This window comes from Leptidea sinapis, chromosome Z, assembly GCF_905404315.1.
Source record: "Leptidea sinapis chromosome Z, ilLepSina1.1, whole genome shotgun sequence".
Taxonomy (NCBI): domain Eukaryota; kingdom Metazoa; phylum Arthropoda; class Insecta; order Lepidoptera; family Pieridae; genus Leptidea; species Leptidea sinapis.
This window is the reverse complement of record NC_066312.1, coordinates 16141737-16169349: the sequence shown is the minus strand read 5'-3', so window position 1 is coordinate 16169349 and position 27613 is coordinate 16141737. Positions and strand designations below refer to the sequence as shown.

Genomic DNA, 27613 nt, shown 5'->3' with positions numbered 1-27613 from the left:
GAATATTAAAGTTTGTCAACTGTTTAGATATTCGACTCTGCATTGTTTTGTATTCTATAACTAATATTAGACATGTCTGATTTCTACGCTTATTACTTTCTTTGCACAGAATGCCGGTACGACAGCGGCGCCTACGGCGGCGACGGTACAACTGAAGTAAGCGGCAGCTACGGCAGCTTTCTTTCTACGTTCAACGCTTCGCTTGCCAATTATTTGGCCCATCATCAAAAGTTGTAAAAAGTTATATATCTCATGTCATGACCTGAAGGTAATGTTTTGTACGTGCTGATTGAACGCTATCACTGCCTCTTCGGAATTAGTAAAAGTGAAACCTCTCATCAAATGTTTACTTCTTTACTTCGTTTGACTTCGCTACAATGCTCGGTATTTACTGAAATATCTCTACATTTAAGCTTTAAGTTCGAGCCACGAGTAGTGGCAAGAAATTCATTGCTACTCCATGCCTGAATCATGGAAAGTCAAACATGATTAACCTACCTACCCAATTATTTTGAAAGTGTCATTGAAAATATAGTTGGAAATAGATACTTGCGAATCAAAATTAGATTGCCAATGTATTTTCATATGTTAGAACAATAAATACCTACCTACCTATATAGAGTATCTACTATAGAGTATCTACTACTCTTTTAAGTAATCATTTTACAAATGATTTTAATGATGTAAAGTGTACAAAGAAAGAGTTATTGAGAATAGAAGACGCATTGACTTACTCGCAATGCAAATAAATACAGGTATTATTATACGAAATAAATTAACGATTATAAAGATATTTAAAATTTAAATTTTAATATCTTTATAATCTTTTATTTTAATTGTTAATAATTTAAGAGAGAGAACTTTTACAATAATAAAAAATCATCGCTCTAAAATATTTTCGACTCAATTCCATTTTTGTTGCGTACGTAGACCTTTGATGTGTGATAAAAAACAATTGACAAATGATTTCCCGCCAATTGTTTTTTTATTACTAAGTATAATAACATTCGAAATTCAAATAGTTCCAATTAGCTAGAGGTGCAAAACATTTAGTGTGCCCCATGTATTATTTATTATAGATTTATTCTAGATTCACTTGCCCGTTTTATTTTTAGAATAATGTGTTATTCTCGTGTTAGCCTAATAAATTATAAAAAAAATAATAGTTTAAAAAGATTTTTTTTTTAAATTAAATTTATTTTCTATTTTTTTAGTTGAATTTTATATAAAGCGTGCTTTTTAGTTTTTTTAACTAAGTATTATTTATTTTTCATTTTTTAGTCAAATTAGTGCAATGTCATCGGTCCTCGATAAATCTACAAAGTTTGAACGAAACCTAGCCGTTTAAAGTGGGTCAAAATCGCGCCCAAAGAGGTCGGTTACAAACATACAAACATACAGGTGAAGCTAATATAAAGCTTATAATAATTATTTCTTAATGGCCTAGTAATGATGTATATACTGGCTTTTAATTCTTATCTATATTAAACCCTTTTTATTCATCGTAAAGTAATAAACAAAGAAATTGTTTACGAAGTTTTTTCAGCTCAGTACCGTTTTAAATTGGATTCCCGCTTCAATGAATATCAGATAAAGGGAACGTGGATAAACTTTTAAATTGTTGCATACAGGGAGAAAATTAAAACGGTTTTAACTCAACTGAAGTTAAACAAGATTGTATAGTATGATTAAAAGTAAAAGATCTTTAAGCATTGAATTCATGATACAAATTTTACAATTGCTGGTATAAAAAGCATTTTCAAATTGGATAAAAGCATTAACGTCTTAAAACTAAAATAATATGTAGGCTTAAGTTATACTTATAGGTATCAAAAGTGTAAAAATTACGTTGATCGTAAATACAAAAGTTATTTTTTTTGTAATTTGGAGTATGAACGAGCGTATCAACACCACAAGATTCACAATAGCCTTACTGTCTTTTTGGGGCCTTCATTTGAAATAACCTACTTGGTTGTGACCTGTGATAACACACCATATCTGTTTAGTATTAGGTGTTAAGTGTTACGGGGAGTGCCCCGTGAAAGAATACGCAGTAGAACACGAAATTATGCTACGTCTCTACGCAAGAGATGCAACTATGAAATCATGCCCATATGAGGCCGGATTTATGTCTTATACAGTTCTGTAATGTGGGCTTAAATTACCGCCTCGTTTTATTAATGACTCCCATTTATATATGTAGGAAATTTTTACTTTGCTTCCCAGATCGTTGCACAATTACTTTACTTACCGATATTAAGCGAGGCGCTAAATACTGTGATCCAACAAATGGGAGTTATACAGTAGTTAACGAGCAAACTTGAAACAAGTTCCGGGGGATTCATTTTACATCATTCCACGAACTTTATAAAAGTGCCCCTATAGATGAAACAAGTTTCTTCTACAACTGTTCGATTATTTACTGAGAAAGGCCTTCAGACGTATTATTCGTAATTGTAGGACCAATTTAAAAGCGTGTAATATAGTATACTGAGATTTAGTTCCTTATGCCATATCTTCATAGTACCTAGTGCTTAAAATTGACATCAAAAAGACAACACTACAAAATCATCAATATAAAATTCGTGTTTTAACAGCGTTCAATATATCAATGATATGGAGAAGAAAGTGATGAAGATTCCACACAGCTTTGTGGAACTCTATTAATTATAAGCGTTGAGAATGACTTATATATTGACTTATAAATAAGTTTCGAGAGAAGTGCCTTGTACCTTGCAAGATCGAACAGCTTCGCTATATCCAGACTATCCGCCAGGCCTTATCTCTGTCTATTATGATAGCCACTGCTCATCTATATGTTAGGTATGCAAGAAGATCACCAGGCGATCGGCCATTTTGAAAGCCATAAGTACTGTTGGTCGTTAATCAACTGACAACCCTCAGGTATACCAAGAAAAGGTCATTAACTATGCTCGCCATGAAATATTGATTATTAGTCCATTATAGTAAGTTCACCTCGGAATTCGAGATACCCAGCTGTAAGTCTGTAAGTACTTAAATATTGACACTATAAAAGTTGTCTCAAAACCTACATATGGTAGGGTTTACGCAACTATTAAATTTCAAGGTCAAAGGTCACAAAAATCGTTTTTATGTGCTTTTTTTGTAAATATTTACAAATTATATATGTATCTACAAATTTTGTTTGAAAAAATTTTTTATACGGTGAACCGTTTTCGAGAAAGAGGGCGGAGAGCGCGCGGTCACCGCATCACTTCAGGTCAACCGGTGCCTCCGGTCGAAAACGCGCCATAAATAGTTGATGAACTATTGATAAATCAATGATTATAAGTATTTCACAATTTTTATTAACTAAAATATTATATATTACCATTTTTTCCTAACCTCCCTCTCTCATCTCGAATTCCGAGATTCTTACCTAATTTAAGCTTAAATAACTGGACTATATCTCCAAAATTTGAGAGATTAATAAGAGAGATACAAGCTTATTGTTATTACGTCCCTGGTAATACCAATAGGCTTGTAGTTACCCGGATCCAAACAGTCACCGTTTTTAGGTTCAGATTAACAAGAGCTATTATATTATTTTCGAGTAATAAAGCCGAAATAAATGAGTTATAATTCAAATAGTCCAGCATGAGCAAAATGATTATGCTAAATTTTATACTTTAAGTACGCCGTGTCCCCCAGCCAAGATATCTACGTCACTTTAATATCGCCTTATTAATATTGTTATACTTTTCTATTAATTCTGACCTCCGACTTAGTATACTTATATAGTATTTATACTTGACGAGATAGTTTCGGAATAATCTTAGATACAGGGTTCCATAGAAAAGCTACAAAAGTGTCCGCATCAACATAATATGTTTATCATGTTGATAAGGTATAATTTTCATAAATAGAACATCTATATCTTACTTTCAATTATAAACAAAGCTACCTAATAATGCAGCGTGATTTAGTGAAGCATGCTTAGACTAGTCAGTATACAAAAAAAACGAGAATGATTTCACGCCTTCATTCAGGCTAGTGTATTCAATTTAACAGAAAAAAATAGGAACCTGTAACTTCTTGACTAAATAATTACAATAACATTTTATAGTTAACGTCAACGTAAAACACATCTCAAAATTAATGATATTCTAGTTTGTTAAGTGTATGTTTTGAATATATCGCAACTGGAATGTGAATTTATAATAATATGTTATTTTGCGTCACAAACCCAAGGGAACATATTTTCGGCAACGGATGACAAATGATCAGCTTTCTTCGTAAACAAAGAAAAACGTTTACTGGTTTCGGTATTCCTCTGTATTTTTCTGTATAAGTCATGATCTATGTTATTTACACAATATTTTTTAAAGGTATGTTTATGATATATAGGTTATATGTAGGTTATGATATATACGTTTTTCCAGTAACGAAAGCTCATTGAAACCCTCATAAAATTTCTTATTTACACAGGTGTGCCAATACTCTTCCAGTGCGAACCTATTCACATTATTGAAAAAAAAAACAAAGCTGTTCGTGACATTTTATCGCGACTTTGAGTGATTTCAAAGCATCTTAAAATAACAAATGCTATACATAAACATGTATAATTGAAATCATTCTAACGAGTTATTGACGCTGGCTGTAGGCGTATTCGAAATATTTTGTTGGTACTTAACTTTTACAGTGCAGTATACACCAGATGTTTATAATTACATTCATTTCCGAGTAATCTTCAGTTTATTGCAAATTAAATATAAAAATAGAAATGCGTTCTGAACACCAAGTTAAGATGACGATTCACGCAACATAAAAAGCGTCATTAAAAGTTTATTAACTTTTTTCGGGTGCTTACACAAGTATTGTGAAGTTTGCGTAAATTATATCCACTGACGTAATTAAAGACAAAATTAAGTCATGACAACGAATAATGGAAACAAGTCGTACGTTATATTACTCAAATATAACAATAGTTATTTATGCATCTATTGTGTATTTAAGGGTATTAAAACACGAATGTGGGTTTATCACACGTGGCGTAACCGAGTGTTTCAATACCTAATTGTCAACAGTTGCATACAATACTTTATCTACACCGATAATATGAATCCTCTAAAATATTTTGAAACAGTTAGCTTACTGATAATATTAAAACAGCCAGTCCATGCAGTAACCTAATATCACCCATTACTGATTATATACAAATAAACTAATTATTAATGAAATAATTATTTATTTTAGAAGTAATTTACATTTTCTATAGTGAAATTATTAAAATTCATTTGACTATTATGTTCAACAATAAAAATATAGAAGAAAAATGGTGGGGATTCGATTTTTGAGTGATTTTTAAAAAGAAATTTAGTTAGTGCCAACAAAATGAAGAATTTATAAAAATGAATATCTGAGCAACATATCAGAAAAAAAGAATTGAGATTTTGGAATATAGAATAGAATATAATATATAATAATACAGTATCAAGCTCCGAGTTTGGCGCATCTGATTGCCTTACGGCCGTTCCAATATACTATCTACAGATAGAGATAAATTACTACCTTCTTCTGTCAGTAATTAGCTGTCAATAATCTGAAGCTGTCCCAATATACCCGATATGTCATTCTTATCGCCTTATATTGGGACGCGTGAATGGCAATTTCCATACAAACTTCTATCGCTGGTAAGCTATACGTCCTCCCTTTGACAGACCTACAGTAACAGTGTACGGATAAGGTGAGTTACCGTTGATAAGTTTTTTTGGGACAGAAAATTCAACGATAGTAACGATTTTTATCTCAAGTAGGCCACAACCAGAGATAGACTGAATATCGGCCGAGAGCCAGGCCTACGATTAACTAAAAATACTAACTTAGTATAAACAGTTACTAATATTTATAATTTACGAATGGAAAGCTTATTTATTTTTATTTATTTCAAATTTTTTAATTAGTGGTTCTTATAGATTAACTTAATTTGCTTGCATTATAATGAAAAAATTTAAGTCGGTCATAGGTAACTAGACTATAATCCATCAAAAAGTTCCTGAAAAATATAACGTAAATGAGGCTTTATTTCTTCATTGATAACCATTCAGTAGAACTAATTAAATTTCATACACTTAACGTTATACAATAGAAGAAGAATATATTAAACATTTTTAATATGTACTGTTATTCGTTTAAGCTTTCTGCACTTCTTCTCCATGTTAGCTTTCAATATTCTAAATCAAACACTGCTCCGTGCGCGCTGTATGCTACAAAGGATCCAAAGTTTTCTCATCTCATGACATTGCATGTGTATCGATATGAGCTGTACGTGTCGCACTTGCACTGGATATAAGGATTTACAAAAGGTTTTATATTTTAATGTCGTAGTTTTAGTTATATAAACTAAATTAGTTAATGTGATGCGTGTAAAAAAGATAATAAAAAATTACGTATTAATTGGACGTAATTCCTGAAAAACGTTCCATGCCACAAACATCAATATTGCTGTCATCTCTGGTCTGGCACACCCCAGTATCAGCTCGAATTGTCGGGGACCCAGTGCTCTGTGAACGGCTGGATCACTTGGCGTTGCTTAGAGACGTCGCTTCATTGTGTGTCTTCTACCGCATTTATCACGGGGAGTGTTCCGAAGAGCTGTTTAACCTGATTCCTGCCGCCGAATTCAACCTACTAAGCTGTGGAATGAACTTCCTTGTGCCGTGTTTCCGGGACGATACGACATGGGTACCTACAAAAAAAGCGCGTACACCTTCCTTAAAGGCCGGCAACACTCCTGTGATTCCTCTGGTGTTGCAAGAGATTGTGGGCGGCGGTGATCACTTAACAACAGATGACCCGTACGCTCGTTTGACCTCCTATTCCATAAAAAAAAATCACATTTTAAGGAATTCGTGTTTAAAGTTGAATAAATATAAGTGTATTCCATATATGTGGGTTGCGCTACTAAGTCATGATGTCATTTAGAGTTGCTGCCATTTTTTGACGGTCCGTTAATATGAATCACGTGAGCAGTTTTGTGTTCTTATCTCAATTGCGACATGTTTGGAATGTTTTCTGGAATTACGTCCAATTGTTTTTAACATTATTTAGAACGTTTAGTAATTCAAACATCTATCAAAATCAGCATGTGTCACATAAGGCCGTCTAAATACACACATATCATTTGTAATAAAACATTATGTGTGTCTAACAATTTACGAGACGTTAGGTTTTGTATTCGTTATGAAAAGTTACGTTTATTATTAAGTTAGAGAAAGAAATTATGAAGGGATTCCCACGAGACTAGGGGAAAGATAATTAACAGCAATATATCATCAGACGTTCTACGTAGTATATTATTAGAGATTCGAAACAGGGGTGGTACTTTTCACTGGCAATGAAACACTTAAAATGGCGCAAGCAAGTTAATATACAGTGCTGTTGGTGTTGTTAATATTTGCTCCTTTTTTTTAATCTTCTCGCACTTTTAACATATTTGAATTTAAAATGAATGGTTTTATAAAAACAACCTCGCGCGCTAGACTATTTCGTAAAACGGAACTGCGAGAGATTTATAAGAATTCAGTATGAAGTATTATACCTATTATAGGGTTTATTTATTTTTTTATTAATTTATTTTACGTTTTTACTAATACGGTATTTAAATCACAACATAATAAAAATCACCTTACATACCCCAGACCACGGCCAATCTGAGTTACCTAAGTTAGTTGAAAATATATTTTGTTAATTAAACTTGTCTTTTTCGTTATACCAACTTTCATATCACATCATCCCAGTAAAAAAATGTAAATCACCTAGACTAAAAAAAACTTTGTTGTCAACAACCTAACATATTTTTAGCAATCAGATACGCGTTGATTTCTAAGAACGTGAAGCCAGTGAATATACCTACGTACAAACAAATTAAAACGCCTTTCAGGATTTCCATTGTATTATTAATTCCATCTGCTACATTACATACCATAAGCCTTCACAATAGCAGGAACTAAGTGAATATAACCGTTAATTAATCCTCAAATAACATAAGCGTTGCGACCATTATTACGAAAACAATATGCAAAATTATAGGTCACACGTGGCTGACTTAACAATATACGCTATAATTTAATCCAAACAATGATATAAATGGGTAGTAAAATGATAACTTTACTTTCCATAACATTATTTTGCAGAAATAGCCTTAGTTGATGTTGTTTTAAAGTAGAAAACTTATATTAACAATTTATTTTAATCCTTACGTAGTAAGGTTCAAGACGAGCAGTTCAGCTAATGGTTAGTGATATGCCCTGCCCATTACAATGTAGTGCCGCTCAGGATTCTTGAAAAACCCAAAAATTCTGAGCGGTATTACAATTGCGCTTGGTATTAAAATGACAGCATCGTTGGTATGTGGCAATTTAGTAATCTATAAACATCTTTAGATTTCATTAGCGATAGTTTTCAGCGTGTTACATAAACCTAATGCTTTTTGAAGTGAAACTTATTTGCGCGCATGAGGGTTACAGATGAAACGCAATACGGTGACAGGAAAATATGAGATGTTTTTTTCCAAGAAGACGAGGGAGAGAGCGATTGAGAGAGAGTGAGAAAGGGCGAACGTAGCATGACGCACATAGCACCACCAGTAAGTAAAACATCTACATCCTACTAGCGTTGTATCGTGCAGGTTTAGCGGAACTGTGAAAAATCAAGTAGATCATCTTAAATACAGCAACTAAATTTTAATTAACTACAAGTAAATGAAATAAACAATTTCTAATATTTTCAAAAAACATCAGATTAAGAGAACAGCTATGTATTTAGAGAACATATTAGTCGAACATATAAACGAGATTTAAAAATAAGTTTGCCAAAGAAGTATCACTTCTGACACGTGTAGTTTGTACGCACCCTTTTTATACAATTTAGTCAGGATTCAAAATTCTACAAAGTATATTGTTGGCTCTGGTACCCCTTGTATATGTTTTTAAAAGTATTTGATGACATGGCATGTGTATGATTCCTGTGCACTGTGTATAAATTGTTATTTTGGAAAACTATTAAATGACATGGAATTATACAATTTACATTGTAGTTCTACAATACTGTCAATAATATAAAATAACATCCAATACAATCCGCTGCATATGCAACACAGCCAACTTATTTTATAGGAAGATGTTCTTCACGTCACCTCATATCTCACTGTTATCTCATATCCTGTATTAGACGCTTGCCTGTGCCACCCTCAAAGAACAAGAGTTTAGAAGACCTACTTTAGAAGACTCCTGGTCTTCGAGGGTGGCTCGTGACTTTCCTTCCATACCTTTAATAGTTGCGTTACGTGTCATTATTTTCTGAATTTTTCAGGTATACAGATTATCTTCACCGTTTAAACGAATTGTCGGCTGGTCCTTGTTCGACAAAGTTTTCACATCAACTTAATTCCACATAACACTGTATATGATACTTATTATCTACTCATTATCATAACTATTAAATCCAACTATATCCAACTAGTCCTACTAGCATGTATTATAAATGCGAAAGTTTGTATGAATGGATGTCTGGATGTATGTTTGCTACTCTTTCACGCAAGAACTACTGAATGGGTTTTTATACAATTTTACAATAATATAGCTTACACATCAGAATAACACATAAGCTATAATTGATAAAGATATATTATACAGTATTAAGAATGTACGCATGTATGTTTGTTACTCTTTGAAGCAAAAAGTACTGAATGGATTTTGATTTACTTTACAATAATATAGCTCCCACATCAAATTACACATTGGCATATTGATAGAGGTATAGTGTGAACTACCTAAAATATAACGATAAGTGTAAAGGAAGTTAGAAACAAACCTGCTATCTGCGAGCTATTCTGCCGTGGGCCCCAAAAACTGTTTCAGTTACACGTATATAATATATAATGAAAATATTTATTTGAAATACTCCTACAAAAAAGCACGGGACAGCATATATCTCTCTTTTATGTGTAAGCAATTATCGTCAAAGTAGTAAACCAGAAATACAATAAAATTGATAATTTACTTCTAAAGCATTTTGGTAGAAAAATTGATTTTGATATTTAAAGTAGATAATCTTTGTCTATTATACTATATTATTTGAACAAATATTTCAATTGTTATGACGATGACGATAAACAACCGAGTGAGCGATTCTGTGGTGCGGTCCGGTGGCGGGCGGTGGGACGGGCTTGCAGGCGATCGGCTGACTGCGGGCGGAGGAGTTACTAATTTTAAACGCCTAAAGTTTCAATTAAAAGTTGCATTTTCAATGACTATCAACAAATTGCAGGGTCAAACAAATCAAGAAACAGGCATACATTTGGGCATGCTATGTTTTTCGCACTGCCAACTCTACGTGGCTTACTCACGCATTTCTAAAATGCAAAATCTGCATGTTTATGCTGACTTAAATAAATCGTTTAGCCTCAAATAGCAAAATATTATAAAATCATAGAAAAATTTACGAAATAAGAAATACTTTCTTTCATTTAAAATCAATGTCACATTTTTCTATAGGTTAATCTTTTTTTATGGAAAAGGAAAGCGTACGGGTTCCCTGATGTTAAATTATGACCGCCGCCCACATTCTATTGCAACACCAGAGGAATCACAAGAGCGTTGACGGCCTTTATCTCTAGATCTACTGAAACGATGTTGAAAATTCTGTAGATTAATAGAACTCACTTTTTTGTGAGTATCATAGATATGCTATATATTAACCCGAAAAACGAAAAGAATTTTTCGTAATAGTGGGATTTGTAAATTACGACGTAGAAAATACAGTCGAACACTTAAAATAATTTATATTAATAATTTATTAAAACAACGTTTGCCGGGTCAGCCAGTTTAACATAAATAATAATTAACACTTTTACGCTTTTTGATAACCGGTTAATTTGCTTAAATGTATTGATTATTCGGTGTTCAACTGAAAACTTTTCTTTGTAAAATGATTGATAACTTTTTAAAGAACTATTTATATACAATGACATTTTAGTTGTTACAACTTATAAAGTAAGCTTATTAACTTATACTTTAATAGGTACAAGTATATTTCAGAATCAGTATTTAATCATCTACATTTAATATAGCTTATATAAGAGCGTAAAGTAAGCAATATTTCATATTTTCTAAATAAGAAAACAAATTATTTATAATACAGCGGTAACAATATCCGTGCATAATGTAATTTAGTGTTCCAATCTACCTTATTTCCATAGCGTCATCCGATAAAACAGTCTCAGATTCAGCAAATTAATTAAAAAATATCCGGGCAAGATGACACGCTTTATCCTTTCCTGTTATTTCATAGTGTTTGGTTTTATTAAACATTGAACTAAGAAAATATTGTATTCTGTCTCGTGGAGGCAATAACTTTTTTATTTTATATGAATGTGCTCACGTAACGAGAAGTTACAACGCAATTGTATTCCTTTGTGCGTCTTTTATGCACATAACTCTATATTAGAGCCGCGAGAACCCCTTTCGTTACCTAATAAAGCTATTAGTTATTGTAAATATAATTATTTATTTTTCTATTGTAGATTTTATAGTCTGATATAACGGTTTTGTTACACTTAATACTGTTTTATGTATTTCAGATTGAATCAGGTGATTCTTAAGTAATTAAACCGCAACAAATTTTCAGTTAACTTGTTTTGGATTGTTCTATTTAGGTTGAACTTTGTCTTTGTGTGGAAAAAAGTTTGCCGTTTGACAACTGCAATGTGGATGAAAGACATGCATTCTCAAAGGATTAAAGTTTGAGGTGTTGCAGGATGTCAGCGCCAGGAATTATATCAAAAACATTCTTTAGTAAAAAACTTCCTCTTTTGATTTTACGGTAATTACCCATTTGCTGTAGACACCCGTTTGGCTTTTTCTTCCAAATAACGTGATTTTGACAAACGCTTAAAATTACAAGACCTTACCGAAGCACCAAGAGAAGTATATTCGAAATGAGAAATGAAATAATTATATAAAATTCTCTTGGAGAATTGCTGATATATATCGAATACATAATTCATTTGTGACTTATTGGCGGAATTATAAAAAATTTGTAGACTAACGGTGCATTATTAATAGTTGTGGTATGAAATACTTGTTCTGGCATCGTGAACAAGCCCAAGCAGACTTTATGTCATTAAATATGAAGAAAGGGAAGCATATAATTCCCTATTTTTTTAAATACCAGGTGATTCCAATAAATTTGCTTGAGAATAAGCTGACTGGTAATGAGGTATCTGTTGAAATCTGAATGTTGGCGTCAATGATATTCATTATGTCTAAAAGCTACTTTTATCTCACCACAATGCGCAATATACAAATAATATGTGTTGCTTAACTTATAATAAAACCTCTTTAGCTGTACTAATTGTGTCTGCCTGGTTTTTATGATACTAAAAAGGAAATATTAAAAGAAAGCAACAAAATAGTAAAATATTCATTCTAGCTATTCTAATTTATTATTCTTTTTATCGAAATGAGTGAATCTAATGAAAAACGTAATTGAAATGTTAATACATAAAGGTAAAAATGCAAATTGTAACGTCAAACGCACCTCGCTCTAGTCGCTCTGATACGGATATAATGGACGCCATTTTTGAAAAAATGGAGCAAAATTTGGCAGTTCAGTAACAGTAAGTTGTCGATGACATAACTGAGGATCTGGAAAGTGACTAGAAAACAACTATTTACCAGTATAAGGCTCCTTTGCACAGGATGCCGGCTAGATTATGGGTACCACAATGGCGCCTATTTCTGCCGTGAAGCAGTAATGTGTAAACATTACTGTTCTTCGATCTGAAGGGTGCCGTACCTAGTGAAATTACTGGGCAATTGAGATTTACCATCTTATGTCTCAAGGTGACGAGCGCAATTGTAGTGCTGCTCAGAATTTTAGAGTTTTAATAGAAAAGATGTAGAATTTCATCACGATAAATTTTAGAGAGTTGGGCTGTGAGGTGCTAATGCTTCTGCCATATATAACCTAAGCATGCACTTTCTAAATTCCATCTGTTTTGGTGTCTTCACAATTCTTAAGGCGGTGTCATGTTAACATCAAGATGTCCGCCCTCGGCCAAAACTACTTATCGCGTTAATTGATTAGATATCACAAAATTTCTACATCAACATGATAATTTCACTCACTACCAAAAAAACTGACCATATTTCATCGAAAAAATGAGTATACATAAACACATATAAACTTTGAATTGTTAATAAACTTAGAAAAATGTGTTAGGTTTTTATATAAAACACGAAGAAAATTTTTCGCCAACCTATCATCTCAATAATTTGAACCAGATTGATCAAATTTCAATTATAATAATAAACCCATATACATATCATTAAAGCAATATTAGGCCGACTATTCTTTAAACTAAAATAACTATTTTAAATGAGCCAATAAAACGAGGAAAGAAAACTAACAAAACTTCAGCCGAAACTTACGACTACAAAGCTTTTGAATGTAAACTACAGTACAATATATTGTTGCGACACTATTCATCTCGTTTTGCTGAAAACGAACGTATTTAAAACCTTAAATTAAAATCTCCAGGAGTATAAAGAGACATAATAAAATGAATTTTAAAGTTGTAAACGGTTAAAAGATACTTACATTAAGTGCAATGATGAAGAAGTCTAATGTGAAGAGAAACGATGTAATCGGGTTGAAGTTGAACTGAAACAAAAATTAAACATTGAGACTAATTTTAATTGGAGTTGAATTTCAACTTATAGAATAAGAGACAAGCCAATTAATTAAAAACCATTATTGTTGCATTGTTTTAATGATTCATTTATTATTTAAATTATATTTCAATAATCGAGAATACGGTTTTCATGATGCTTTGTTATTATAGCTATATATATTTTGTTTGCTATTATTATCTTATGGTATCAAATTATTGAATATACTTATTTAGTCATTTTTTTATAACACCGATGAATTAATATGAATGTCTTATAGCAATATAAGGTAAGGCAAAGTAATTTCGCAACAACGATAAGCTAAATCGAGTTTTTTTTAAATATCCAATTTTCTGACCGCTATAACCATTACTTGTTGATAACTGTAAAATAAGCCACATAGTATGAACCTACACTTAAGTAAGGGCAAAGGCGATTATTGTGTAATATGTATATTATTATACATACGTAATTAAATTTCTTTGGTTGACAGCTGGAGAGCGGGGAACCATTAAATGTATAAGCAGAATACCAGATTAAGATGATAATTATTAGTATTTTCTAATGAAAGTGACACTCTAATAAAAGTTGCAGATTTGTAAACGGATCGATAATAATCTCACAGTAATTATTATTAAATATGATATCATCATTAACATGAGCATGAAAGATAACGCATAAGTAACGATTTCCACTGGTAAAAGTATGAGTTGAAACAGTACTTGTTACGTTGTCAAATTGGGCGTTAAATTACTCAATTCCTTGAGATAAAATTTGCTGCAGGCATGCTTGATTAGATTTTAGTCGGAAGACTGAGCAGCCCCTCCATGGTCCGAGAGACGGTTCGGGAGACAGCATGAAGTGCTTCTATAGTTTAAATGAATTTTTCAATACAAAATGAATTATTAGGTATTATGAATTATTAGTACTTAATTAAATAGTTATATAATACTTCAATTAATTAGTTTGATAATAATATATGTAAATTATTTACCTTTATGACATTGAATTAATTAACATTATACATAGGTACTAAATTGATTATTAAATTCTAATCTAATAATATCTTTAAATCCCCCCCATCCCCAACAAAGATTATAAAATTGAGCACAATTTTTTGCCTCATGCCGGGGTATGTGTGTACGTTAGGGAGGATATCTGCTGTCGCCGTCTCGGCAATTTTGAGGGTAGGGACCTGTCCACTCTCTGGCTCCGCGTAGATTTAGAGGACCGCGTCCGCATCTATGCGTGTGTCTACAGGTCCCATAGTGGTAACGCAGAAACCGAACATCTCAGGGGCTGCGTTCAAGCGGCAATTGACGACGTGCTTGCACAGATCCCCTCCGCTGAAATGGTAGTCTTGGGTGATTTCAACGGGCACAATGCCGAATGGCTTGGATCACGTACCACAGACTACGCAGGGCGATCTGTGCATAATTTTGCATTGGCGTACGATCTGTCCCAATTGGTTGAGTCGCCAACGCGGCTCCCGGATGTGGATAGCCACATGCCGTCCTTATTAGATCTTCTGCTGACTACACATCCCGATGGTTACCAGGTCATTGTCGACGCCCCTCTCGGAACGTCCGACCATTGCCTGGTCAGGAGTGTAGTGCCTATACGACGCCCACGTCGCAGACCACCAGCGACCCGCCGCGTTTGGCACTACAAGTCAGCAGATTGGGATAGGATGCGTTCCTTTTTTGCATCCTACCCTTGGAGCAGGGTTTGTTTCCCTTCGGATGATCCTAGTGCCTGCGCCGTTGCAGTAGCCGATGTGATACTACAGGGCATGGATATTTTTATACCAAGCTCTGTAGTACCGATCGGTGGCAGATCACAGCCCTGGTTCGATGCGTCAGTTAAAGCAGCATCTGACTGCAAAAAACAGGTGTATCGAACTTGGGTTGCGGCGCTGGGCACAAAGGATCCGAACTGCATAGTTCTAAAGAGGAAATACAACCGTGCTTCCAGATTTTTTAAGCGGCAAATCGCCCGTGCAAAGTCAAAACACGTCGTCAAAATCGGCGAGCAGCTTTCCAGTTACCCGACCGGAACACGCATGTTCTGGTCGTTGTCGAAAGCTGCTCTTGGTAACTTCAGCCAGCCGTCCATGCCGCCATTGCACATGAGGAATGGCACCCTGGCCCATACGGCAAAAGAGAAAGCCGATCTCCTGTGCGCTCTTTTCGCCTCCAACTCGACTCTTGACGACAATGGAAAAACACCGCCGACCATCCCGCGGTGTCAGAGCTCTATGCCTGAAGTACAGTTCAAACAGAATACTGTTAGGCGAGCTCTGTTTTCGTTGGACGTCAGGAAGTCGAGCGGGCCGGATGGCATTTCTCCAATCGTGCTTAGAACGTGTGCCCCTGAGTTGACGCCGGTGCTAACGCGTTTATTCCGGCACTCTTATTCCAAAGGCGTAGTCCCTGACTCATGGAAGTCAGCCCTTGTCCATCCGATCCAAAAAAAAGGAGACAGTTCGGATCCGGCAAACTACAGGCCTATTGCTATTACCTCCCTGCTCTCCAAAATCATGGAGAGCATAATTAGCCGTCAGCTCTTGGTATACCTATACGGTCACCAGTTGATCAACGACCGACAATACGGGTTTCGCCATGGTCGGTCGGCAAATGATCTTCTGGTATACCTAACACATAGATGGGCTGCGGCTATTGAAAGCAAGTGGGAAGGCCTGGCAGTTAGCCTGGATATAGCGAAGGCCTTTGATCGTGTATGGCATAAGGCGCTCCTCTCTAAACTTCCATCATTTGGGCTTTCCGAGAGCTTGTGCAAGTGGACCTCCAGCTTCCTCACTGGGCGCAGCATACAGGTCGTTGTCGACGGACATTGCTCGAACCCGAAGCCCGCTGTTTCTTCTGCATATCAATGATATGTTGGACACCTCCAACATTCATTGCTATGCAGATGACAGCACTGGTGATGCCGTATATACGGGCCATGCACGTCTCTCTCGGGAAATCGTCGACCAGTGCCGGGAGAAGCTTGTGTCTTCTATCGAGTCCTCTCTTGAGAAGGTCGCGGAATGGGGTAAATTGAACCTTGTCCAATTTAACCCCCAGAAGACTCAAGTTTGCGCGTTTACCACTAAAAAAACCCTATTTGTCGCATCACCGCTCTTCGACAACACTTCCCTAAAAGCCTCGCCTAGTATCGGAATACTGGGTCTCGAAATCTCGAGCGATTGCCAATTCCGTGGCCATCTGGAGGGCAAAGCCAAATTGGCTTCAAAGAAACTGGGCGTCATTAATAGAGCACGGCAATACTTCAAGCCGGCCCACATTCTAGCGCTGTACAAAGCGCAGGTCCGGCCACACATGGAGTATTGCTGTCATCTCTGGTCTGGCGCACCCCAGTATCAGCTCGATCCATTTGACCGCGTGCAACGCAGAGCAGCGCGAATTGTCGGGGACCCAGTACTCTGTGAACGGCTGGATCACTTGGCGTTGCGTAGAGACGTCGCTTCATTGTGTGTCTTCTACCGCATTTATCACGGGGAGTGTTTTCCGAAGAGCTGTTTTATCTAATACCTGCCGCCGAATTCCACCTTCGCACGACACGCCACAAGTTAGGATATCATCCTCACCATCTGGATGTGTGGCGGTCCTCCACAGTGCGGTTTACAAGGAGCTTTCTTCCACGTACTACAAAGCTGTGGAATGAACTTCCTTGTGCGGTGTTTCCGGGACGATGGGTACCTTCAAAAAAAGCGCGTACACCTTCCTTAAAGGCCGGCAACGCTCCTGTGATTCCTCTGGTGTTGCAAGAGAGTATGGGCGGCGGTGATCACTTAACAACAGGTGACCCGTACGCTCGTTTGTCCTCCTATTCCATAAAAAAAAATATCTTATGTACAATGTTTCTTGCAAATAAAATTTCATTTCATTTGAAATAATTGCCCAATTAAGATTGTATGCGGAATGAGAATTTATACTCAAGCTCAAGGACCGATCGTCGTGGAAATCTTTGGGGAAGGCCTTTGTCCAGCAGTGGACGTCTTCCGGCTGATGACGATGAAGCTCATCCACCGAAGCGAAGGAATAGTATAAATTGTTCTCAGAACGTTGTTGGAGACAGCTAATTTTGCCAAGAGTTTTTGAAGCACGTATTAATCTGAAATTTGTTTGAACGCAGACGACTGTTATACTCCTTACGCACTTTATAGTCATCGTCGGCGGCAGGAATTAACAAACACTAAAAGCTTGTCGGAACATTTTCCGTGATAAATGTGCCCGTAGAAGATACGATAACGCGATCTGCGCATCTCTACGCAACGCCAATCGATCGAACCGTTACGGAGCACTGGATCTCCGATAATTCAAGCAGCTCTGCATTGCATGCCCTATTCCTTCGAGCAGACACTGGATACATGGACAGACCAGTGATGCCTGACCTAGCTTTTCATAGCGCTAGAATAAAGGCTGGCTTAAAGTTCTGCCTTGCTCTATTTAAACCTGATCGAAGCCAATTTAGCATTGCTTTCTACATCAATGCATCATTGGTAATTCCTCGAGATTGCGAGATTCAGTTTTCCGATACATTTGACAGGCAGTACGACAAATAGGGTTTTTTAGTTATTAACTCTCAATCTTGAGTCTTGTGGAAGTAATCGTGTGTAAAATAGTGTTCGACGATTAGCCGAGAGATACCTGCATGCAGAATTTATGAAACTAGATTTATAAGCGTACTTGCTTAGACTTTTACTAGGTATGGAATAAAGATTGGAGCAAAAACTACATCGTTTCAATCTACTTTAAATGTATATACAGGGACCAACGTTAGTTAAAAAAAATGTAAATGTAGTCTAATCTTTGATAGGTCACAATTCGTAACAGTGAATTTTACTGTTTTAAATCATTATCGACATTTAAACTGTAATTAAGTTTTAATTAATAACGGCATAACATAATTTATATTTGAACCATTATTATGTTGTAATCTAATCGTTGTGTTAATAGTTAAGAACTTCTAAATATCATATGTTAAATATTATGAAGCATACGGTATTGTTAGGTTAACGACTCTCACTAAAATCTAACTTTGACATTCAGACAAAAAATGATAATTTATCAAATACTTTGTTGCTAGCTAAGACAATAACATCTGTTAACGTGAATTCATTTTACCAAACTAAATTCTGTTTTATGAATTCTGTTAAAGCTTGTAGAACACCTGTGCTATGACTTAGCTGTTTTATGACTTTGTTTGTCAGACTATTTAAAATGGAGATGTAATTGCTGCAAGAGGTCATTCTGTCTTAAACCGCTGTCCCACCGCGGCGCTTGGAGAGGCTACGCACATGTGTTAAGCTTTGCTTTGCAAGAAAATGTATGTGATTGTGTCCACTGCAGCCCACGGACACTCTAAGCATCAATTGACGTCATTTATAGATGCGTGGCATGCTTACATAGCTCAACGGATTGTTTTGGACGGGGAAATTGAGAGTCGTGTGAAAAAGATCTGGCTGTAGCCCCGCAATTGTATTTTTATTATTATTATGACATGATATGATAATAATGCAGGGGTTGGATTATAATGTATTATTGTAAGGTATTTAAGTTAATGTTATTATTTCAATCTCGCCTATTAGCGTTTCGATAGCCACCTAAGTTTCGCCTTTCATATTAGCGAATTTATCCAAGTCATATATCAAACATAGCAAACATAGAAGCAGAATTAACGCAGTTGAGATGCGATCACTGCATAGTATGTATGGGGTAAGACTGATTACGACTACGAGCGCGCTGTGGTCAGAAAGAAGATGTTGTGACAAGGACTGAGAAAGGAATGCTGAAATGGTTTGGACAGTTGGAGCGAATGAGTGAAGAAAGAATGACGCATCAAATATAAAACGCTGTGTGTGTGGGCAGGACCGTCGCGGAAGACCTCGTAGAACATTCTTCGACCAAATTGGGGACGTTTTGAGAAAAGGATAGGTTCAGAGCACTCGCAACCGGCGAGCATGTATCAAATGAGTAATGAATGTAGAGGAAGCGCGTGAGGTTTGTAAGGATAGAAGCAAGTGGCATTCTATTGTCTCTGCCTACCCCGACGGGAACAAGGCGTGAGTATGTGTGTGTGTATATAAATCGGTGAAATAAATCTTAAACTATTATGTTTAAATGGTTCCGAACATGCTTGCGTACGCTCCACATGCTTCATAAACTCATAAAAATGTACCTCAAGTCATCTATACTAATGCTGCAAAATAACATTAATATATATGTCTATTGATAGCCAGGCCCTGCTAAATTACGGATTTGTTTTATCGCTCCAAAAGGGATGAATAAATAAGAAGTATAAATAGCTTATGTCAATCGCAGATCAGATGACACGGCCTTTGTAGTTGGGAATTAAGGGAGAGCGCAGACAACCAATTAACGGCTGATTTTAGTTGGATAACGACAATAATAGTATAATATATTTTAGAAGGAGCATTAATAGTTTATTTATAAAATATAAAATAGAAGTCTAGTTGCACATAATAAATCAAAAATACATCAAAATCAGTGTAATATGAACATCAATTTAAATTTGAACAGGGAGTTTATAATATATTAGACTAACTGCATTTTTTCGTATTGAGTTTAGATATTCAAATAAATTTCAATAACCAAGCACGCGTTGCAAAAACCCGGTATATTTCATTCAGTTTTAAGAATTATAGCTACTTAGTCATAGTTTCCTAATTTTCTTACTCAATCACTGACTGACCGATCGTCAAAACTATAAGGCACTTCTAGGAAACAGAAGCTCCAAAGTCAGTGAGAGTGACAAAATGGCTGTTAGTGTTTAGTGTATAAATTAAGGAAACAGCAAAACATTTCGCGCTTTATGTCCAGTCTTTTAGATAAATTAACTGCATAAACAACGTTGTAATCCGATATTAAATATATAAGCTTACGTGGCACTTTCGAGAGGTATAGGTCTGGGCGGCTTACATCTTATTAATGTCGACTTTGGAAATATTAAAGAGCAGGAATGAGGATTTGTGAATACAATAGACTAAGAAGCATTGACCGTCCAGACTTCACAAAAAATTTAACATCAAAGCCTCCAAGGAACCCCATAGAGACAAGGAATGGGCTTTAAGAAAAACTATATGTAGCTGTAACCTAAGAAATGGAAGCGGAAAAGTAAGAGAGGAAGACTACCTACAAAAATAAGAAAAGCTCATAAGACAGGAAGTGGGCGTTGTTGATTCAAGAAGTAGAAGGTACCAGAAAAGAAAAGTGGGACTATCTACAAAAATAAATGAGATGCCATCAAAAACGTAATTTAAAAAAGAACAATAAATAATAATGGTAGACATTGAAAATTTTGTAGCGGTCACTGACCTCTGAAAGCTGTATCTCCGACATCCTCCTCTGTGTAGCATAAAACAGAAAACCAACAGTGTTGTAATGAATAACATAATTTTTAGTATCATTTTAAAATGATCGCTTAATGAGGTGCTTTCAAAAGAATTTATGCATAAATTGAGATTTATAACAAAACTATATGATATAATTATTTTATTATGAACAGAATAGGCAAGTTTATTATAATTAATTATCATATGACATATCTACTCAACAACAAAAATAACAGTATGATTTTTTTTATGTTGTTACGGTTGAGTATCTTTAGAAGTTCAGCGTATGTACTTTAAATTATAGTTCGAGTTTTAAAGTGTGAATTTGAATAAATAGCTCAAAATAAAACATTTAAACAAAAGTTTTCAGATTCGAGTTTTTTTCGTTTCTTTGCACTTTCTGAGAACATTTAAGACAGTAATGGATATTTTTTTACACCATCAAAAAGTTGAGATATCAATGAACACTGAACCCACCGACTTTTTTGAAAAATTTAATATTTTGACGTGAGAATTTTTGATTATAAATTAGGGTTCTTTTTCGGTATTAGGTCAAAATAAGGTGAAAAAATACATATTTAAAAAACAAATTACAGTGTATCTGGGAAATGAAAATGTAACTTCGCCAAATTTCGTGGAAATATTTTTTCAAAAGCAATAAATAAAAAACTAACAAACTTGGTTATTTGAATTTTAATATTAATTTTAATGTTATGTGAAAAGAGTGCAAAAAAAAGTTGCACATCTTTTTATTACCTATAACTATGCTGTTTAACTTTTTCCATAGGACTTATAGTTTCGCTGGACATCTATATTAACCGTTTTTTACCATTATAAACCGCCCCCTTTCCCAATTCCCGATCTCAGATCACCAGAAATTTATTTTTTCCTATCAATCTTGTTATATTCTCTTCCTTTTGCATCATTACTATTCACATTCATCGTACTATTTTTTTTTCTGTTTTTATCATTTTGAAAGGCTTGAGCACTGCTCTATAATACCGTATTATTGTTACGTTTCACTATCACGTTTGGTGTCAAAATTGCATTTTCAATTAGATGAAATGTACATAGATTTTCCAGTAAATATATATACTGTTACCAAATTTAAAAAAAAACAGTCCAAAAACATTTGTCCATTTGGATAAGTAAACAATCCAAGGGTGTTACAACGTTAGGGTATAGCCTCGAGCTTTTATAGATCGATCTCTTATAATCGAAAAAGTCGTTAACGCGACTGTTTATAGTTTTGAATTTTCAATGTCTCCGTGGTGTGTATATGTTATAGCTAGGAACAAGTTTTATTTGCTACGTTCCTACTGCAAAGATAGTTAATTCCTCCGGTGTCAACATGGGAAATGAAAAAACATTATTCCCACCCACTGAAATATATTCGAAGTTAACTCTGTTTCGGTGTAGCCTTCTTTCATCAACATACTCAGCTAAGTGATTGGCAACATTCAGCTGCTCTCTGGGAATATTGATAAATTCACGTGCATTGGCATTGTCTATAATACCAACATGGAAGGCATTAATTATCGCTGCAGCGATCCGAAGTTCTGTATAAAAGTAACTCATAGCCAAAATACAGTATTCATGACGAAAAATCTTTTCATGCAAGGAACAAAATAAAAGTAATATAAATATAATGTAATGTATCAGCTATGCCGATGCCTTTAAATTTATTTCCACTAAATACTTGTTGTTAATGCATTCTGCATTTAAGTTTGGAGTTCATGCTTTACTGCGATAGAGAATTTCCTCCCAATAAACATAACTGTATCACGTAACGTCCAAGAAGTTACCTATTATGATTTCGATTATAGACAATAGAATTTTTTTCCGTAATACATCAACTATACAGAATACTTCTATTATTGCTAATGAACGCTAATGTTACACTTGCATTATCAGAATTGTACGTGGTGAACTAACAGTAATTTTTGGATGAAGATTTGATCAGCTAATAAGAGTACATATCAACTGTTAGGACCTAGGTGATCTGCGAAGCGTTTCAGCCATTAACACGCAAGATTTTCTTAACGTTTCCATATCGTAACAACTTGGAAATATAATTGTGCACATTCAAATATCACAATCCTACACGCACAACACACTGACAATTTGTTGTTAACAACCTTGATGCTCCGATCGGCCAAAAAGCTATTAACCCATTTGCACACCTTTCAGGAAGAATAGGATGGCAATTTCGATTGAATGCCTTCTCTATGTCCAAACTCACTGCCAGCGCCTCTCTCATCTACTCGAATACTTGCGCCCTTAAATGGGTGAGATATGCACGAGCCACGCAGGACCAGCAGAGCATCCGTAACAGAAACGATACTAGCAGTCGCTGATTAGCTGGTGCTCCTCAAGAGCTGGCGGTTGATAATCAACTGCATAACTTTGGAGAAAATAGAGGTAATGACAATAGTTCGGTAGCTGGACGGCTCCGAGAGTTCACCTTTCTAAGGGACCACGTGCACTAAAACTGCCTTCCACAATAATCTTAGGATTAGCCTGATGAGTAGGAGAACCGGAAAAGACGGGTAAGGACCGGCACCGTGTCGAACTTTTCGACTAGCTTTCTGCCTGAGCCTCCATTATCGTTAACTGTCAGTGTGATTTCCATCCTGAATTACAACTACATTATTTTCACGGTACGGTGTAAATATTTGTGAAGGTGTATTATGATCCACAAGGTCAAATGAAGTACAACGTTAGTATGTGTTTTTCTAATTTATTTGGGTCATCTAAGCTCGGAAGTAATTATCTGTAATACTTTACAAAAAAAGAACATAGTAAAAAGGTTTTTAGCTAAATACTTTCTTATTTTTTGACTTTCGCAGCTTTCGTTAATTATTCAGTTATGATTAAATTTTATTATCGCTGTACAAATCCTAAGAACCTTAATTAATATTTTATTAGATCAGCAAGGCCAGTACTGAGTACTGTAATAAATGTAATTAAGAATAACTTTTCGCTTACACAGTTCTTAAATTATATTTTACTACCAAACATGAAATCATATGAAAAATATTAAAATATGCATGACAGATTAAAATATTCTTTCAGATTTTATATAAAGTTCGAAGAAAATAAAGTGTATTAGAATTGGACGTAGTTCCTGAAAAACGTCCCAAGCGACAAACATCACATTTAAAGGAATTCGTGTTTAAAGTTTATTAAATATTAGTGTCTTCCATACATGTGGGTTGGGCTACTAACTCGTGATGTCATTTAAAGAGTGACAGTAGGGCTACCATTTTTTATCAGTCCGTTAATATAAATCATGTGGACAGTTTTGTATTCTTAACTCAATTTCGACATGATTGTGGTTTGGAACGTATTTCTGGAATTACGTCCAATTATACTACCAAATTTTAAGCAAGAAAAAGCTAATATAATAATAAAAACGAAGAGCTACAATTTTGTTTGTGTTATATATGTTTGGACGCTACTACACCATTATTATTTTTTTATCTCTAACACACACCTGTGTCCCATATACCTACTAATACCAAATTTAATACCTTAACTCATTTGATTGACTCAATCAAATGAAATGAAACACCTATATATGCGCCGTAGCTAATGAAATAACTAGGCAAATGAGACTTAACACTTTATGTCACAAGGTGACTGACGAGCGCGATTGTAGTGTAGAATTATTTGGTTTTTCAAGAATCCTGAGCGGCAATGCATTGTAATGGGTGGGGCGCATCAATTACCATCAGCTGATCGTCCTGCTCGTCTCGCCCTTTTTTTTATAAACGAATGGAATTTATACTTTTTATTGTTATTATGATATAAAATGAGTTTCAGAAAATGGGGACAGCGAATTAAGTATAGACGACTGTACAAAGTGCTTTTGCCTGGCAGAACAATGGCTTATGAAATTTCGTTCCAAACCGGCTTTCGTCGAAATGATAATTGATTTTGAAATGGACCCGTCACAAGAAAGACTGTCTGTAGTGGATAAAATAAAAGAACACAATTTCTTATTTCTTTGCTATCACAAAGTGTTTCTTTATAATGAAACTATCTAAATAAGAAAATTCAATTACATAGGTTATGTTATGACTTTGCTAGTTTCAACAAAATTAAAAAAATATAAGAGGTGTAAAATATACCAACTGTACCGTTTATATTCAGTTACATGCGCATGACACTCATATGAAATTTGATATTAGATTATAACCTATATATAATAAAAACTAGCCAATTTCAATATTAAGCTTGAATTTTTTTATATTAGTGGGCCCCAGAGGTAAGATGCATGAAAGAAACTCATCAAATCTGGTGACATTAAGCTACTCCTGTTAACATCTCCCCTCAGGAACTTTTAATATACGTTATTTTTTACCATGCACAAATACATTGAAGTGTTTTTATCTTCTTGATCAATAACTTTCTATACCTACTTATAGACAAATATTCAGCTCAGGTTAAGTGTGTTGAATTTAGAACCCGATTCCGAGAGTGACAGTTGACACACGACTCTAGAGAAAAGTGTGCTTACATTGCATTTAAGCACACTTTTGCCATTCCGCTATCAGACTGACACTGTTCATACATAACAACAGGACAAACTATGATTACAGAGAAGTCCACGTACTACTGAGTTTAGTATTCAAAATTGTTTTAACTTGTTACTCTGTGGCCATATTGTTGCGATAAGCAATTTATCCTCGTATCATTTATTCATAAAACTTGTATAAAAATGTTATTACGTTTTTTTTTGTTAAAAATATCAACAAATATGCGTAATTGTATTTTTAATTATTTTTTGGTAAAGGCATTTTGAATAAAAATAAGCAAATAGCGATTTCATTATATTACATTTAGTGAATTCGTTTCAGTGTTGTTTTCAAAATAAACGAACTTTTGTTTCCATGAATTTAAAATATTATGTTTGTAAATATACTTACAGTCTGCAAATAGAAAAGATAGCAGACATTAATGAACTCAACCAGAGTTTCCAGTCCCATAGACACGATCCACGGAAGAAGCATAAACTTGATGTCCTGAAACAAACAAAACTATAAGACAAACAATACTTAAATGCAATCTAACAACTTTATATTTGTTACTGTTTACCGTGTAAATATATTTCAACCGCAGTTTTATGTACTTATACAGAATTCTATATAAATGATAACTATTTGTATGCAAACATATTATATACATCTGCAATACCGAGATCAAGAGATGTGTTCCTTTGGTATTTGAGTATTAGACCAGTACCAAAGGCTTTGAAAATGTTGCCAATAACCAAGTTTTTGGTTTTTTATTTTTATCTTTACCAAAAATATTTATATTTCCACGAAATTACTGCTGGTTGTATTGGTAAAAAGTTACCTTTTTATATCCTAAATACAATGTATTTTTTGATATGAAATATTAATTTTTTCATCTTATTTTGACTTAGGTATCGTAACTTTTCATCAAATTTCGTGGAAATAAAAAAAGAAAAAAAACCAAAAACTTGATTATTAGAATTTTTCACATAAATTTTTAGGTTATGTAAAAAGAGTGCGAAAACAAAAGTTGTAGATATTTTTATTACCTACAACTTTGCTACGCAACTTTTGTCCACAGGACTTCTAGTTTCTCCAGAAATCGATATTAACCGTATTTAACCTTGAACATCCCCCTTTTTCCACTTCCACATCCAACCTCAGATAACCTGTAATTTATTTTTCCTCTCATTTTTGTTATATTCTCTTCCTTTTCCAATGGGTTTCATTTACTATTATTATTTTTAGTTTAAAAATTATCGAACCTGGTCTATATGCATTACATTTTAAGGATTGATTAAATTATTAATTTACATGAATTGTTAATTTATTTTTTAGTTGAATGAACTTGATTCAAACTCTACTGAGTTCTATTGTGTTTTATGTATTATCTAGGAATTTTGATTGTAATAATTCTAAACTAATAGGATAAGTCATAATATTAACATTTTTGCTATATCAATCAATTCTTTTTAGTTATTTAATACTTATTTATGTATCTAGTCGGCATCAAAATTTCTTGTAAGTTCTTAATTGCAATAACGTTGTAAATTTTGAGGATAATATTAGTAAAACAAGCGCTTGGCAAAATATATGAAACATTTTAATAGCCCAGATAACATTCATTCGCTTTTTAGTACGGAGAAATTAATTCTATATCTGTCAGGTCGTATACAAAGCACGGAATTGTAAAGATATTAAGATGCCTTTTGGAAGGATTTGGCACAGTCTCTCTCGAGTTTCTTCTCAAAACTCTTGATATTTACAATCGTTGTCCCATAATTAAGGCATGACTAACGACTAGAAATAAGTTTTTTCTGACAGTGGTCACTGATTTTTCGGGGAAAACCTGCAAGGTCTGTATACATTATGGCATCTCCAGTCCTATCACATTAATTGAACATGCAGGTTACGTTCAAAAATACATGCATACAGAACAGTTTTTCACACATAATTGTTTATGAAGGATTGATAGTATGTCATTTATGCGTATTTCTAAGGATACCATGAAGGAGAGTTTT

The 27613-nt window shown here is 34.5% G+C and overlaps 1 protein-coding gene across 2 annotated transcripts in view; it reads right to left on the bottom strand.

Moving 5' to 3' along the window:
- Positions 1 to 27613, bottom strand: part of LOC126978796 (uncharacterized) — a 106935-nt gene that overhangs the window by 26489 nt on the left and 52833 nt on the right. Inside the window, exons 5-7 of one of the 2 annotated variants that reach the window (XM_050827872.1) lie at positions 26004 to 26099; positions 21056 to 21085; positions 13624 to 13686 (exon numbers count right to left, since the gene is read on the bottom strand). In XM_050827872.1, coding sequence (XP_050683829.1) covers positions 13624 to 13686; positions 21056 to 21085; positions 26004 to 26099 — 189 coding nt within the window. The remainder of the gene's footprint in view (positions 1 to 13623; positions 13687 to 21055; positions 21086 to 26003; positions 26100 to 27613) is intronic. The other variant, XM_050827873.1, reaches the window with a different exon arrangement.